The following is a 15,010-nucleotide window of genomic DNA, read 5'->3' as shown; positions in this document are numbered from 1 at the left end:
GGGTATAGACATATACATTTAAAAACAGATGCTTTCCTGTAAAAGGGGTAAACATGAGTAAACATTATGATACAAATGTGTATCTCACTTTTCATGTTTACATTTTTTGTTTAAACAAGATAAACAAATACAAAAGAGAGGAGTAATCTTTATTATTTATAAAGGTGGAAACATTTGATAGAAGTAATTTTGGGACCTTATAGGTTTGCCGGTTGATGTCTTCCCAGTTTGAAGCTGGTTAAAAGCTTATCCTTCAGCCTACACCTTTTAGGTACACACATTTGTTTTTCTCTTTTAGACATTTTTTGTGAACGTTTTGTTTTTATAACGAATTCTTTGTGAAAAGAACAGTTTTTGTGTAGTCTAATAAACTAAATTGATCAATCAATTATAGCCGCATTTCAATTCCATCAGTCTAAACAAGCTTGATGTTTTCCTTCACTAACCAGGTCCTTTAGATTCCTGTTTACAAGGCTACAATATTTATTGTTATTGATCATCTTTAGAATATTTTTTTTGAATGGACTTCATCCCCTTACTGGTCCTTTAAGGGTAGATGGGGGGAAAAAAAGTCGCTTCCGTTGGGTAAAGAGAAAAACAGACAGAGGAGCAGCTCCACTTTAGAGGAGGAGACAGAGGGAGGCCCGACGAGGAGAGACAGCAAGCTCAAATCGTGGCAGCGGCAGCTGGTAGAAGCACTTCCGGTGGAAACAGAAACTGCCACTGATATGTAAAGTCAGTTGCTGCGATTTGTGGCAGCTGTCAGTGGCCAATGCTGCCCCTGTCTGAGGGCAACTACCGCTGTTTGGGACATATTCCCTTAGATTATACATAGTTTATGAATTTGACCAGTTTGCCAGCGTGTTGCTGCTCTGAGCACCAAGAATAATGGATTTGCATTTCTCCACTTGCATTTCGAAACATGCTTGTTTATATGGCGGATTTATTTGACATATTTGGACCAATTCTGCTTAAACGCTGTTAATGCTTTGCCTATGTTTTGTGTCATTGAACTACACTTTAATGTGGCACTTTGTAGTTTGGCTTTCTTGAAGAAAATTGTACTTTCTTGATTCTTGTTCTTGGTTTGTACCATCATGGTTAAATGCACTTATTGTAAGTCGCTTTGGGCAAAATAATCAGCTAAATGAAATGTACTGTCAGCTTTAACTCACTCTGCTGCCAGGCTGCAGTAGGGCACCTGCAGCAGCAGCAGCTCCCACCTTTGTTTGGAGGCGACTGCATCTCTTGCCACAATGTTTTGGGGCAGCTGTAAGTTGCCACATTGTTTGGAGCCAGCTGCCCCTGTTTGTGAGTCGTTCAGGGTTATTTTGACTGGTTTGTGAACTTTACTTACTTGTTCCCGGGGCATGGATGCTTGAGACGCTGCGTACACGTATGTGGCAACAGAGGCAGCTGCATCAAATCCAGCCTTTACATATCTGCGCAGTCTCTGTTGTAACTCTACGAGCTACCGCCGCCACGATTTGAGTTTGCCCTTACTGCCGACGAGGAGGTGAGGGGAGGAGTTTCAGAGAAGTGGCCCGGATACAGTGAACATAGAGGAGGGGGGGAGACACCTGCACACACAGACACACACAGACACAGACAGCCATGGTGAAGATCAGCTTCCAGTCCGTCTCGGGACAGAAAGAAGAGAAGGAAGATGGCGACAAGACCGAAATCCTCCTCCCTCATCAGATGGTGAGTGAACGCATCGCTCTCACGCACCGTGCTCGTGAAATGTGTGATAGTTATGTAATGTGATGTGATGCGGGGCTGCACCTGCACACATGGGACCCGAGCGGCCGTGTTCTCACTGCATCCCTCCCGACAACACAACATGTCTTTGCTGTGACGCTTCTCCTCCACTGCGTCACTCGTGCAAGTTGATCCCGACGTGCACGCTCTTTGTTCAGCAGCACTGCAACAACACAAAGGCTCCGTGCTGGGTCATGTTTTATAGGCGACATGACCGCTAACGGGTTTTAGATTAACAGCTTCCCAGCTCCAGTCTGAAAAACCCTAATGATGTGAGGTAGCTGCAGGAAACGCACAAGCTCCAGCTGACAAAATGGCAGATGGGTCTCTGTGGCTTGGAGCACATGCATGGTTGTTGTTTTTTCCACAGCTCTGAATCCAGCAGAGCAGTTGGGTCCTCAACTTTGCTGTCCCTGCATGACCTCAGCCCTGGAGATGCTGCTGCACCATAATGAAACGTGTGCGCGTGTGTCTAGTGAGATTGCTGAAAAAGTATATGGCTACAGTGACAGTGTGTGTGTTTGTGTGTGTGTGCGACTTTGAGATCTGTTCATCTAAATGCACTGAGCAGCACAATGCTGACTTGACTGGAGTGTCATCAGAGTGTCTGTGGGTGCTTTCCGAAGTGTCAAAGGCCTGGGCCCTTCCATCGAAATAAAGAATAGAAAACCCTTTGGAATAAAATCCAAATACCACATCTGTCAAATGGTAAGATAAGAGAATAGACTGGTTTGTTATGGTAGGACTGGTATCTCAGTATGTAGCAATAACACAATGTAAATAAAGGGAATCATACATTTAACACAGGTGGCAGGATTTTGAGCATTTTCACCGAAAAAATATTTTTGTAATAAAAAAGAACAAGTTGTCATTATGCAGACTGGTTATTTGTAAAGTAGATTATACAAGCCCAATGTTTTTTTCTCTACATGCATGAGTCCCAAAGAGGCTGCACCATAATGAGACAGGACATCGTGCGTGTGCGTGTGCGTGTGTGCGTGTGTGTGTGTGTGTTTTCTGTTAGTCCAAAAGCACTGCACTGGACAGGGACAGGCCTCTTGGTGTGACACGCTCTCAGCTGGCGTGAAAGAGCCTTAACAGTCTCAGTGAGGAGTGAGAACACAAAGAACAGAGTTTGCACAGTTGTCGCCGTGTGCTTAACGCGCCCTCTGTTCTCCAAATGCTTCCAGGACACACTGAGCTGAAGCATGTAAACCTGCACATACCCAAACATGCTGCAAACGCTGAAAACAAAGGGAACGCAGGGATTGTCATTTCCTTCTACACACTGGATTGCCGTCATTTCCATTGACGGCAATCCACATTAGGATTGTCTCACAGCAGACAGCACGAGTGAATAACGTAATTAATTACTTTCAATGCACTATCAGGCACACTTGAGTCTTCTCTACTATCAAGATATCTGCTGTGAAATAGGCCTATTGTTATTTTTCCCATCAAGAGCCCATTTTATCCAGAAAACGTCTTACCTGCCACGAGCTACTTCCTTCTTGGTCATTATAGTTGGCAATGGCAGCGCACACTGAGTGAGGAACTACTATCAGTGTGTAGTGCCACCCTGCCAGCACCAGTTGGGCGCGTGGCTCCAGCAGATGGGCTGCGAGACTGGAGGCGTCTGGAAAGATTACTCACCATCGTCTCGGTCAAGTTTTCATTATCAAGCGCTCCGTGGGCCGGGCTCAGTGCTACTCACTCCTGCTAGAAATGAGGCATCGCTAATTACGCGAGCTTCTATTTTAACAGTCGGTTAATTCAGGTCATGGTGATGATTAGTGATGGAAGCTGCCTGGAAATCCTCTTCTGTGCCCTTTTTGAAGTTTGTGTGTGTGTGTGTGTGTTTTCCCAGGATGAAGATGAGCTGGTGCTGCCGCTGCGTCCCAGGAAGTCTCTCCTCAACGGCCTGTGCTGCCTGACATTTGGCCTGGTTGTGTTCATGGCCGGTCTGGTCCTCGCCTCTATTTATGTCTACCGCTACTACTTCATACCTCATGTAAGACTTTATTTGTCTCATACTGCAATTCTTAATTTGTATGTTCTTGCCACCGAAATGTTCCAGCTGGTGTGTTGAATCTTACTATGAGTGTGTGTGTGTGTGTGTGTGTGTGTGTGATCCAGATCCCTGAGGAGAACCTGTTCCACTGCCGGGTGCTGTATGAAGACTCCATGTACGCACCACTGCGTGGGCGTCAGGAGCTGGAGGAGAACGTTGGCATCTACTTGGCGGACAACTATGAGAAAATCACTGTGCCCGTGCCTCACTTTGGAGGCGGTGACCCTGCTGGAATAATCCACGACTTCAACAGAGTGAGGACACACACACACACACACACACAGACACACACATTTGGTATTTACAATTTGAACTGGGAGGAGTAGAGTGCAAAAGAAAAGGAATCCGAACAGAACAATTGAATATAAAACAACCTTTGTCTACAGGCATGCTAAAGACTCTTTGAGACAATACTTCTGCCTTGAGTTTTATTCTTATGTTCAATTGCCAAAGTCAATATCCAAACATTACATGAATTTCTAGAGGAAAGGTTATTAGATCTCTAAAGTCACTAGGATTCATTCTTATCTTAATGGTAATCAAGTCAATATTTTAGTCCAAACCTAAATGTTTGCAGGCCATCCAGCTGACCGCTGTATCCTCAAGGACACAGCTAGCATGGCTGAGATTATTAAAATTCCACAGATGCAGAAAATAACACAGGATTTGAGACGTTGGTGGAAAAAAGCTGAACCTGAGCACTGTTATTTAGAGTTTGCCTTTAATGAATTGCCTTGTTTTTCTAGGGACTGACTGCCTACCACGACATTGCTCTGGACAAGTGCTACGTTATTGAGCTCAACACCACCATCGTGATGCCTCCACGCAACCTTTGGGAGCTTCTTATTAACGTCAAGGTAACGACTGCAATGTTTTCTTGATTTTATCTGTAGTGTTTGTCTCCCCCCCCCCCCCCCATCTCTCTAGGCTAGTCAACTGGCTAGCCTAGACGGCTTACACGGCTTATTCAAAATACATAAGTGACGGATGTGGTGGAATCAATAAATGTGGACCAATAACTTACTGTACAACATCTTTTCCCTTTCTGGACTCTCTGGTCCTCTATTAACTCAAAATGTCCGCTGATCACTACGATTCCACTCCACTGCAGAATGATGCTGGTGTGAGTGCTGGTGGGATCAGACCGTAAACACCCAGTGTTGTCTAATTGTTGGACCATCCAGCCCTTCAGCGTTGGAAAATAATAACTCAGCGAGCTTGTTATGATGATTCCACATCTCTTACAGAAGGGAACCTACTTGCCTCAGACCTACATCATCCATGAAGACATGGTGGTGACTGGCAAAGTGCACAACATGCGTCAGCTGGGACCTTTCATTTACCGCCTGTGCAACGGGAAGGAGACGTACCGCCTGAGCCGCCGAGTCAAGCGTAGACGTAAGTCGCAGTCAACGGAATTTAGTATTTAAAAAAGGAGCACTGTTGTGTAAATGTTTTGTGATTAAATCTGACGCTCATCTCGCACCCAAGTGACATTGCTGATCCGCTTCCTGTGTCTCACCCTGTTTCCCTCCCAGGCATCAACAAGCGCGAGGTGAAAGACTGCCACCACATCCGTCACTTTGAGAACACGTTTGTGGTGGAGACTGTTATCTGCGATGAAGCGTAAACGGTTAATCCATGCCCCCCCCGCCCAAAAGGCACATCTCCAGTCGCTACCGCAGCCACTGTAGCACTCTCTCTAGGATCAGATCATGTCTGAGTTGCACTTTACTTTTCTTTTTTTAAAGATTCTTTCTTTTTGATTATGATGCCTCATTTTTTCCCCCTTCAATTTCCCATAGGTAATATGTACCCTTATCTGTAATGCAATACTTACCTGGTGGTTCTCTCACAGGATTTTCCATGTAGCAAAGTCCGTAAGCCAATAATGACTCATGATTTCACGATCTCTCCTGTTGCTCTTCTGGGATTTCTACGATGGTTACTGTCCTGGGGGGGGGGGGGGACTGTTGTTTGTTTTTTTCCTCGAGCTCTAGAGGATAATTTGTGTCTCTTTCGTTTCTCTAACATCGACACAAAGCATGCTTTCCTGAGCAGACATTTTCCATACATTTCAATTATCTTCTTTTCTCTCCTGCTCTCAGTAATGTAAACATGTAACTGCTGATGACTAGTTGCTTGCATCTTAATTCTCGTGCCTGTTACTTCCTTTCTTTCTTTTTTCTCTTCTTCCTTCAAAGCTTCAGTATTGGTAGAGTTGCACTGGGCATTAGGCTGAATTAACTTGTGATATTCTATCACAATTAAAACTGATATAGACCATTATTTATATTTTGCTCTTGTTTATCATTAGCTTTTCAGTTATTATTGTGCTTTTTTTGCAATTCAAAAGCTCCTTATCACTGCATTTGTGAATTATTTTTACAATATTGTCTTTGTTTTCCTTTGCACGTGTTGATATATAAGAGAAAAAACGTTTAATGTTTTGTAAACCAACGTTTAAAGCCTTAGTCCAGAGTCAGAGACTGGACTAAAGTCATTGCTACTGAAAGGGAGCTTATAATATATCTTAGTTAAACAAATCCAACTCTGATCTGTATGTTTTGTCTGTTAAGGAAATATGTCTGGCAATAAAGTAGTGAAAAAGTGTAGTGTCCATAAATGCTTTATTTACACCAAACTTTTATACATAACCTACTGTGTAGAAATACTTACAAAACAAACTCAAAACCAATCTTCATCCAAAAGAGCCATAGGATAAGAAAATAAAATAAATAAATCATAGAGAAACCACAATCTGCATTCAACTGAAAAAAAAAGAGATAATAGTCGTGGGAAACTCCGAGATAAGTTTCATTAAAAGAAAAATGAATAAATAAACTGGTATGGTTGACTTTCAAATTATGTACAAATCAACAAATAAAATATTACACCAAAGTCGCTTCAATTGAGAGACAATCGACACGATCTGAGGGGAAACAGGTTATTGAAAAAAAACAGTAAGTGAGAATCGACACAAAATATCACAGTATCACAGTCAGAGTAGTGAATCTATGTAATAACTTTAAAAAGGAACTGATAAGAGATTTCACATTGAATATGTTCAAAAGAATGTTTAAAAATAGCATCTGATGAATGTGTGATGAAACAGGATGCGTAGGTTGTCCTGTTGCTGGATTATGTCTCATTCTGACTATCATGTTTTTTTCATTTGGGTTTTCTTATTCAGTTTTTGCTCTGAATGCTGAAAGCTTGATGGGGTATGAAAATACATTTTGAAGACAAAATATAGAGATAGGGTAGGACTCGATAAGTTCACACTTCATTCCTATTCTCCTTTCGGACATAACGTTCACCTGGATTGTATAGAATAAAGTTTTTATTCCTTCACATGAGGATAATAAAAAGCCAGACAGAGAGAGAGGCTATTTGCCAATCCTCAGTCCCTAATCACATTAGCAGTGATAACTCTTTGATCATTTCAAATCTGCAGATGAATTCATTTAGATCCTTTCAGATGCTCTTCAATCTGGTGGGATTCAGAGCTGGAGATCTGCCATCTGAGAGAATAAAAGACACAGAAAAAAGGATGATGCAAAAATAAGGATTCTCCTTTTTTTCCCACCCAAAACATTTGGCAGTATTTTTTGTTTTATAAAACCAGCTCTGTTCTGAGGTATATTGCACCACAATAACACAAGACTCAGTCATTCAGGTACTTGGCAGTTTCAAGCAGAGTATAAAGTATAAAGTTCTGGGGAAAACTGTTAAATACATTTTCTTGGGGAAAATCAGATGTGATGAAGTTTGAAATATGTCTGTGCTCTAAATATGATGCTACAGCCAGAGACAGCTTAACATAAAGACTTAGCTGTGGGAAATGGACAAATTGGCTCTTTTTGATAGTAACAAATACATTTGTTATTAGGTATTTAAACTAACAGGTACTAAAAGTTTAGTGGATGATTAGCCCATTTCCAGTGTTGCCACAGTTACTTTGTAAAAGTTACTTAGTTACTTTACAGATTACTTATTTTAAAAGTAACTAAGTTAGATTACAAGTTACTTTAGTAGTTACATTCAGCAGCTGCCGACAACACCCCCGCCAGCCTCAACATAAAAATGACAACCGGTTTTGCCAACACTAACCTTATTAGAAACCGCCGGAGGGGGCCCCGCGCGAACGAAGGGTTCCCCCAGCGGGCGCCGTAGCTGAGGTGATCCGAGAGAAGGGTCCAGAGTCGCTACTGCCGACCGCCGTACCCTTGTTTACTATTAATGACAAAATAGTAACGCACAGTGACTTGGACAAGTAACTTTAATCTGATTAATGGTTTGGAAAAAGTAACGCGTTAGATTACTTGTTACTGAAAAAACTGGTCAGATTAGAGTAACGCATTACCGGCATCACTGGTCTGGATCTCATTTAAGTAGAAACAGATTGAAGAATGATAATTAGTTCTAATAAGATGGAATTTTCCCTATCTATGTCAAACAGCAGCAGCATCACAGGGCTGCTTTTAAAGGGCTTCTGGTCAAATGTAACTAAATCAACCTGCAACAAATTTCACACACTCATAGATATCAGTTCTCTGAACTCATCAAGATCAATGAAGTATTTCCGGGGAATATTCTCTAAATAAAGAACGTGAAAATAAATTTCCTGGATCTGAATCGGCCCCCAAATAAATTGGGTTCTTCTCTAACACACCATTTTTTTTGCACCCCATTGCACAGCATTCTTAAAAGCAAGACACCGCAGGGAATTGAACCCTGTCCTGACAAAGTCAAGAGTGCCACCACCGGGGTCTTTTGCTTTTTAGTTTTTGCTGTAATAAGGGCAAAAGCAAAACCTGGAGGAACAAAACCAAGGCTTTGTTCCCCCAGTAAAAAAGAAAACCACTCAGCACCTGGCTGCTATATTATTCTGTCACCACATTGGGATTTATCTCGGTCAGGAGGTCCTGTGGCCAAGGAGAAATGCTAGTAAAGCATTATTGTTACTAATTATTTGAGGTTAACATAAAGCCAGTCCCAAGATGTCATTTTTCAACTACAACATTGCAGAAGTTCATCATGAAAAGTTAAGCCAGCATCTTACTACCTGCTCCAGGTTAGAGGACTTCACTCGTTTTTGAGCCAGTCATGGACTGTTATTTCTGTGAAGAGAAGTGCAGGTATAAACCCAACCAAACCCAATAGCAATATAAACTACTGCAACACATTTAAACTGAATTTCAGACCAAATTGAAGCTGCACCATGCACTGGTTGTTGGCTGTTGCCTGATCTTAATATGAGCAACCTACCACCTGCACAGTTGCACAAGGGCTAGTGTTGGTTGAGATGATTCCTGTGTTGTCTCACGTAGACCGCATTCTTCCTCCGGACTGTTCTGCAAGATCAAACAAGAGGTTGACAAGAAACACCCCCTATGCCCCCCAAGGTTATCGTAGAACTGACCATTGATATCCTTGCCCATAAGCTTTACTGCAGATAATGTCAGAATCAATGAAGGTCCATCAGATCTTCCCCTGATGGACTAGAAATGTGAATGCATTTAGTGACCTTACGTGATGCTTGATGCGCAAGGAGAAACAATACGTTTGGAGTTCCTGGTGACCTTGGGTATTGGAAAGGGCACAGGACACAGCACAGGAGCAGTGAATTCTAGGGCGAGACTGATTAACCCCCCATAACAGGTCATCGTGTAACATAAATGTAAACACAGAAATAGATTGTCTTAACCGCATTTCTTTGTTTTTTCAAGGATAAAGTTGCTTCCTTTGTTTGCAAAAGGAAATTAATTTGTCTCCTATCATTGCTGGATTTAGATTAAGACTTTTAAGGGATTTCTCCTAATTTACTTTTCTCTCTTTTATGTAGCTTAAAAAACAAAAGACGACTGACATGACACGCGATTACAATAATAGTCTGAATTGTTATCTGAATTAATCCTTGACTATGAGATGAGTCTGCATTAATTCAGACTTTTTTTGAGTTAGTGACTCCTGTAATATGTGTAAATTAAAATTTTATCTGAATATTTATCTAGATTAAATCCTTAATATTGCAACATGCAAAGTTACCAACAACCACGTCATTCTAATAATGAGGCAGTTGAAAACAAATGCCCTTTAAAATACTTGAGGATTCTGAGATGGGATTAAGGCCCTCTGGCTCCATAGCAGTTAAATAAATATGCTAAAAATAGCAATGACTGATTGGGTCCAATTTGATTTGAGATAATATATTTAATAAAATGTTTGGACTAAATAAACTAAAATGTTGGAGGTTTCATGTAGACTTGCCGTTAAATTGGTTGGCCCATGACGGCGGCCCATATGACTTAATCTGCAAGAGTCACAAATACAAAGTTTCCTCCGAACTCAACACAGCAACTTGAAGCCTAGTGTGCCACGGCAAGCTGAAAATCACTGGGCTACATGGCTTCACTCCCAGAGACGCAAGAAGAAATCAAATATATATTTTACTATTATTGACAAAATAGTAACGCACAGTGACTTGGACAAGTAACTTTAACTTTTATTCATCATCTTTGGGTAAGAAAGACAATAAAATGTATCCCAAAGTGTTCTTATGCTGTGGTTTAACCACCAGTCAGACAGCAAGCTACTTGTCTCTCTATATTACTGAATAGCTAACCAGCTCTGGCTCTTGACCTGTGTTCAGCTGCAGCATTCACCTTTAGAACTTTGTGACACTAAATTCTACACACTGAACCTTCAATACTAGATTAATAGTAGATAATTTAAGAAGAATCTATGTTGGTATGTGTCTAGACGTGAAATAGGCAGCTGTTCTCAAACACATTTTATAAAGTGATGGACTTTAAACCTGCTGGTATTTTGTGACCATAGTGGCAGTGGAGACCTTCATAACACTGGTGTGTAGGATAAAATGGCAAACTTGTGAGCACTAGCCATCTTACACATCAACAAAGTCTTAAACAGTGAGAAAAAATATGTTATTACAACTAAAACAAACTGTGGAGTCAAATTCTCTGTGGGTTCAAATTATTCACCATTGCCACTTTAAATCTAAATGTAAGCTTGTGTCATGAGCTGATCCAAATAATAAGAGTCACTTTCCTGAAAAACCTCAAAGTCATGATCTGAATAAAAAATTATTTTGCCTTTACTGTGACTCAGTCTATTGCTTCAGAGGACATTACATTAACTTACCTTGATTTCCTGGTATTACAAGGGGACTGAGAGTAGCTATCATTTATCTTAGGTCAGGACGTGGACTGGAGGGATAGTGGATCATTGCTGTTTGCCTTCGATATATTAATGATTTTCATCTCCGAAATAAAATTTGACCCTCATCATATTTGAGTCTTCCTGTGCAGCAACACAGTGAGTGATGTATGGTTACAAGAAGGGAATCTAATTGCTACAATGATGCAGCACAAGAATAGGAAAAAGTCAATCTAACGTAACCACTCCAACAAAACAAAAAGCCATTACAAGGCCGAGGGATCTCATTAGATTCTCTGTTTTACTGAGCAGTTTGTATATGAAAACTACACTCTCACACACTTACCGTCCCACTCTGTTCTCACGATATAACGCACATGTCATGTCATGGTTTTCACAGTCACTTTTCAGGGACCACTTTGTCACTGCAGCAGGCGCATCACTCACTGTGTTTACTATGTAGGGAGCAGTTTACTGCGGAGATCCTCCTGAGTCCTGCTGAAAGATGCCTCTGTCATCAGCCCACTTTCTCATCCTTCTACATCTCTAGCCATGTTAAAAGTGTTGAATTTATTATTGTTCCACTGAATACGAAGGTTTACACCTAGATTAGTGTTTCATTTGATATACTAGTGCAGTGGCCATTCTACACTTGCCTGTTTGTCATGGGATGTTGTGTGCAGAGCGTTTATCAACAGTCTAAGGTGCAGAGTAAAGTTAGAAAACTTCAACTGACCACAAGCCAATGTAGGCAACATAAAAACAGCTATTATAGTTGTGATATAATCTCCCCGTGGTATGCTGCCTACATAATGGTCTCAGCTGTTTAGGTTAAAGTGTGTTATATCTCTGGTCAGTTTGTTATTTTATGTTATTATAGAATGAAGAAATTAAAGTATTTGGCATTTATTTATAATTGTCTCTTTTCCTTTCTAGTACTCCCATTATTGAATAAAGATTTAATTGTGAACTGAATGCAAGTCTTTGGCTGTTCATGAACCCCTTTCTAAAAATATTCTAAAACAGTTATTCTAAACACAACTCGATTTTATTTAAATGTATTTTTATAAATTGTTTTCACCGCAAGGGGAGAGAAAAGAGAAATGTAGAAGAAAGGAGAGGTGGAACAGGCTACATAAAGTTAGAAAAGTATCATCATACACAGCACCACTTAACAATACAAATTACATTCTTCAGAATGAGGGACACAACCTGGCAGGCAACACATGAGCTTAAAATAAATTAAGTTTATTTATAGAATTGAACAAAAATGTAGAAAAGTACAACCAAATCCAAATGTAGAGGGGGTGTAAGCCTGGCTGAATGTCACCAGCTTATATACTGCAGCCAGACCAGGCTGCAGTGATGAATCTCCCTGATGCCCAGGCTCCTCCTATCTGGTTCCTGCAGAGAGCTGACACTTTGAAATAATTGGGGTAACTGTAAATGGCCGCCTTTCTCCATGAAAGTAAAAAGCAACTTGTGTGTGTGACTTCCTAAAAGTATTTTTTTTAAAAAAAAGGTAAAAAAAACAGGTAAGCCAAGTAGTTTTTGAAAGCATACCAGAGCACCCGCTCCTTAACACAAATCAAACCTGGTCAAATTTCTACAAATATCAGTCTAAATCTAATCAAAATTAGGGATTTGATCCCAGAGGAGCCCCCAAATGTCACAACCTGGCTTGAGAAAGAAGCGAGGCCACACATGAACCTAACCTATAAATACGTTTTTTAATGAAATGAACAGGAAATTTAAATCCAGAAATCAAAGTAAAACCAAATACTGTGGAAGCCATGGGGGAGAGAGACTGGCTGAATGTCACCAGCTGCAGCCAGACCAGGCTCCTCCCACCAGGCCCCTGCAGGGAGAGGCCTGCTTTGAGAGGGTCGTCACAGATGGAGAGAAAAGCACACATGGGAGAGGAAAACACAAGGGTTTGTTACATGCGTACATTGGGGGCAGAGGTACCACTAAAGTTGAAGATTTAGCCGTTGCTGTTGAGTGTAGCTGCAGCAACTGGGGCTGCCGCAGGGACAGTCAGGCTCGCCCTCGCATTCGAAAGGCACTGAAACACAGAAAACCCGCAGCCACCAAGGAATTGCTGGATTCTTTTCAGACCTTTTCTTTGAAAAGATGTTCGAGGGAGAGCCACCATTGAACGTCTTATTTTCTTTTAAGGAATTCCAAATTGATGTCTTGTCTGCGCCTCGTTCATTTACCAACTTGGAACACACGTTAAATTTGTCCCCGTCCAATGGGTGTGATGTTTTCATGAAAGTAAGACTGCAGGTCTCCTCAGAGGCCGGACATCCACTGTCTGCCGGCACAGAGGTAGACGTCTCCCTTTTAGTTTTCTTAGACGCCTTCTTTCCTCGCAATTCATCAGCAAAGTGGGCATCCAGTTCCATATTATGCAGTGGAGCATATGGAACTGCCTTCACGCTCTTCTCTGAATAACTCATTTTCAGTGGCATATCTTCTAAAACCCTCCAAGGATGCATAGCAAAAATTTCCAGGATAGCAAAATTAATTCCACAGATTTGTTCAGTAGTGGGACAGGACCATGTTTGGAGACATTATCCCAATCCCTTCACATAGCACGTTCCTCTTGATCAAATCAACCGCCCTTTATGCTGTATGATGGTAGTATGGCACAGTCACTATGTTCTTTGATCCTTTGATAATTTGAGTGAGTTGGTATCTACTTTTAAATACCTCAGGTTCTTAACTGACAATCATTTGTCTTTTAATGCACACATTCAGTATGCTCCCAAAAAGTTGACACTCTTATTAGGATTTTACAAAATCCTGCTTTTCCTTTCCGTGTGAAATGGACATTGGTGGAGTCAACCTTCTAACCTGTTCTTGACTATGGAGATGTTTTGTATATGAATGCCTCAGCTCATTGTCTTCATATGCGCCAAAGTCTTTATCTTAGGGCATTGGAATTCATTACAAATTGTCACTTACCCACCATTGTTTACTCACTCAAGGCAAATAGCTCTCCCTTATGTATGCGTTCTGGACATCATTGCAGTCACTAAGGGTTAACTAAGCATGTGGTGTTGCTGGAGCTGACAGGGAGTGTTTTTGTTTTGGTATGCTGACCTGGTAGCTGAGTGCTAGAAGAATTGGTGTAAAGCTTGCTGTGAAGCAGTGGAAGTGGGATGTTTGGGCTTTGCAGGTCAGTCCAAACATCAGGTCCTGGGGGCTCCTCAGCACATGTGACCTGCAAAGGTGGAGGTCCATCAAGAACATCTTGGAAGCTGCAAAGAGGTCTTACTGCTGGCTCTGGTTGAAGAGGGGGGAGGAGTGGCTTAGCGTCTACCTGGACAAATTACAGGGGCTGATCATGCCTGAGTGACCCTCACCCAGGCAACCCAGTCAAGACCCAAAACACCCGATGACCCTGGGTTCATCATTGACAATGTTTCCAGGTTGGACCTTGAAACACTGACTGACCGTCTGACTGACGGACTGATGGACTGACTCACTCTCTGTTTCAGGGCAATGTCTTGATTCTCTTGAATGAAGCAGTCCGTGCCTCAGAAAAGGTGTAAAGACAGCCACATACATGTGATGCATCACAATTCCAGTCTGAGACTCGCACTCATCCTCCTCATGCAGTGTCTGGCTGTTGTGTGACAAGCTGTGGAAGTAACCTTGATGGGTGGTAATGCCAGCTAGGGGGCAATAGACTTAAACTGCTGTCAGATCCCCAAGGACCCTTGGTATTGATCAAGTTTGCTCAGTAGAGAGCAGTCAGTCTCTCATAAGCAGCCACATGTGCATTGTAAGAGGGCTGTTTTCAACCCTTTTTAGAAGAACCATTACCTTCCTATCGAATTCATCCATCCATTGTCTTTATTGCCTGTCCTTTAGAGGGGGAGCTGGAGCCAATCCCAGCGTTGGAAGTCTTTTACATTTACATGTGGCATTCGAGGGACCAATAAGATGAAGTTTTAGTTGAACTAGTGACAAGTTGCCAGTAACGCC

General features: G+C 41.6%; 1 protein-coding gene across 1 annotated transcript; it reads left to right on the top strand.

Annotated features, from left to right (window-relative positions):
- The first annotated feature begins 1,519 nt into the window (after nt 1–1,519).
- On the top strand, nt 1,520–6,443 carry LOC133952223 (integral membrane protein 2C-like). Its single transcript, XM_062386575.1, has 6 exons — nt 1,520–1,704; nt 3,629–3,772; nt 3,898–4,086; nt 4,579–4,689; nt 5,080–5,230; nt 5,371–6,443. Exons 1-6 carry the CDS (start codon nt 1,615–1,617, stop codon nt 5,460–5,462), a joined length of 777 nt encoding a protein of 258 aa, XP_062242559.1. The 5' UTR covers nt 1,520–1,614; the 3' UTR covers nt 5,463–6,443.
- The last annotated feature ends 8,567 nt before the right edge of the window (nt 6,444–15,010 follow it).

The sequence above is a fragment of the Platichthys flesus genome, chromosome 4 (genome assembly GCF_949316205.1).
Source record: "Platichthys flesus chromosome 4, fPlaFle2.1, whole genome shotgun sequence".
Classification (NCBI taxonomy): domain Eukaryota; kingdom Metazoa; phylum Chordata; class Actinopteri; order Pleuronectiformes; family Pleuronectidae; genus Platichthys; species Platichthys flesus.
Note: the sequence above shows the minus strand (reverse complement) of the source record. Positions and strands in the feature narration are given on the sequence as shown.

What these genes read in the sequence shown, in the direction of transcription:
- LOC133952223 (XM_062386575.1), top strand. Translation starts at nt 1,615, where the DNA reads ATGGTGAAGATCAGCTTCCAGTCCGTCTCGGGACAGAAAGAAGAGAAG. An exon ending in GCTACTACTTCATACCTCAT is followed by an intron (nt 3,773 to 3,897) that starts GTAAGACTTTAT and finishes TGTGTGATCCAG; the next exon opens with ATCCCTGAGGAGAACCTGTT. An exon ending in AGCTTCTTATTAACGTCAAG is followed by an intron (nt 4,690 to 5,079) that starts GTAACGACTGCA and finishes CATCTCTTACAG; the next exon opens with AAGGGAACCTACTTGCCTCA.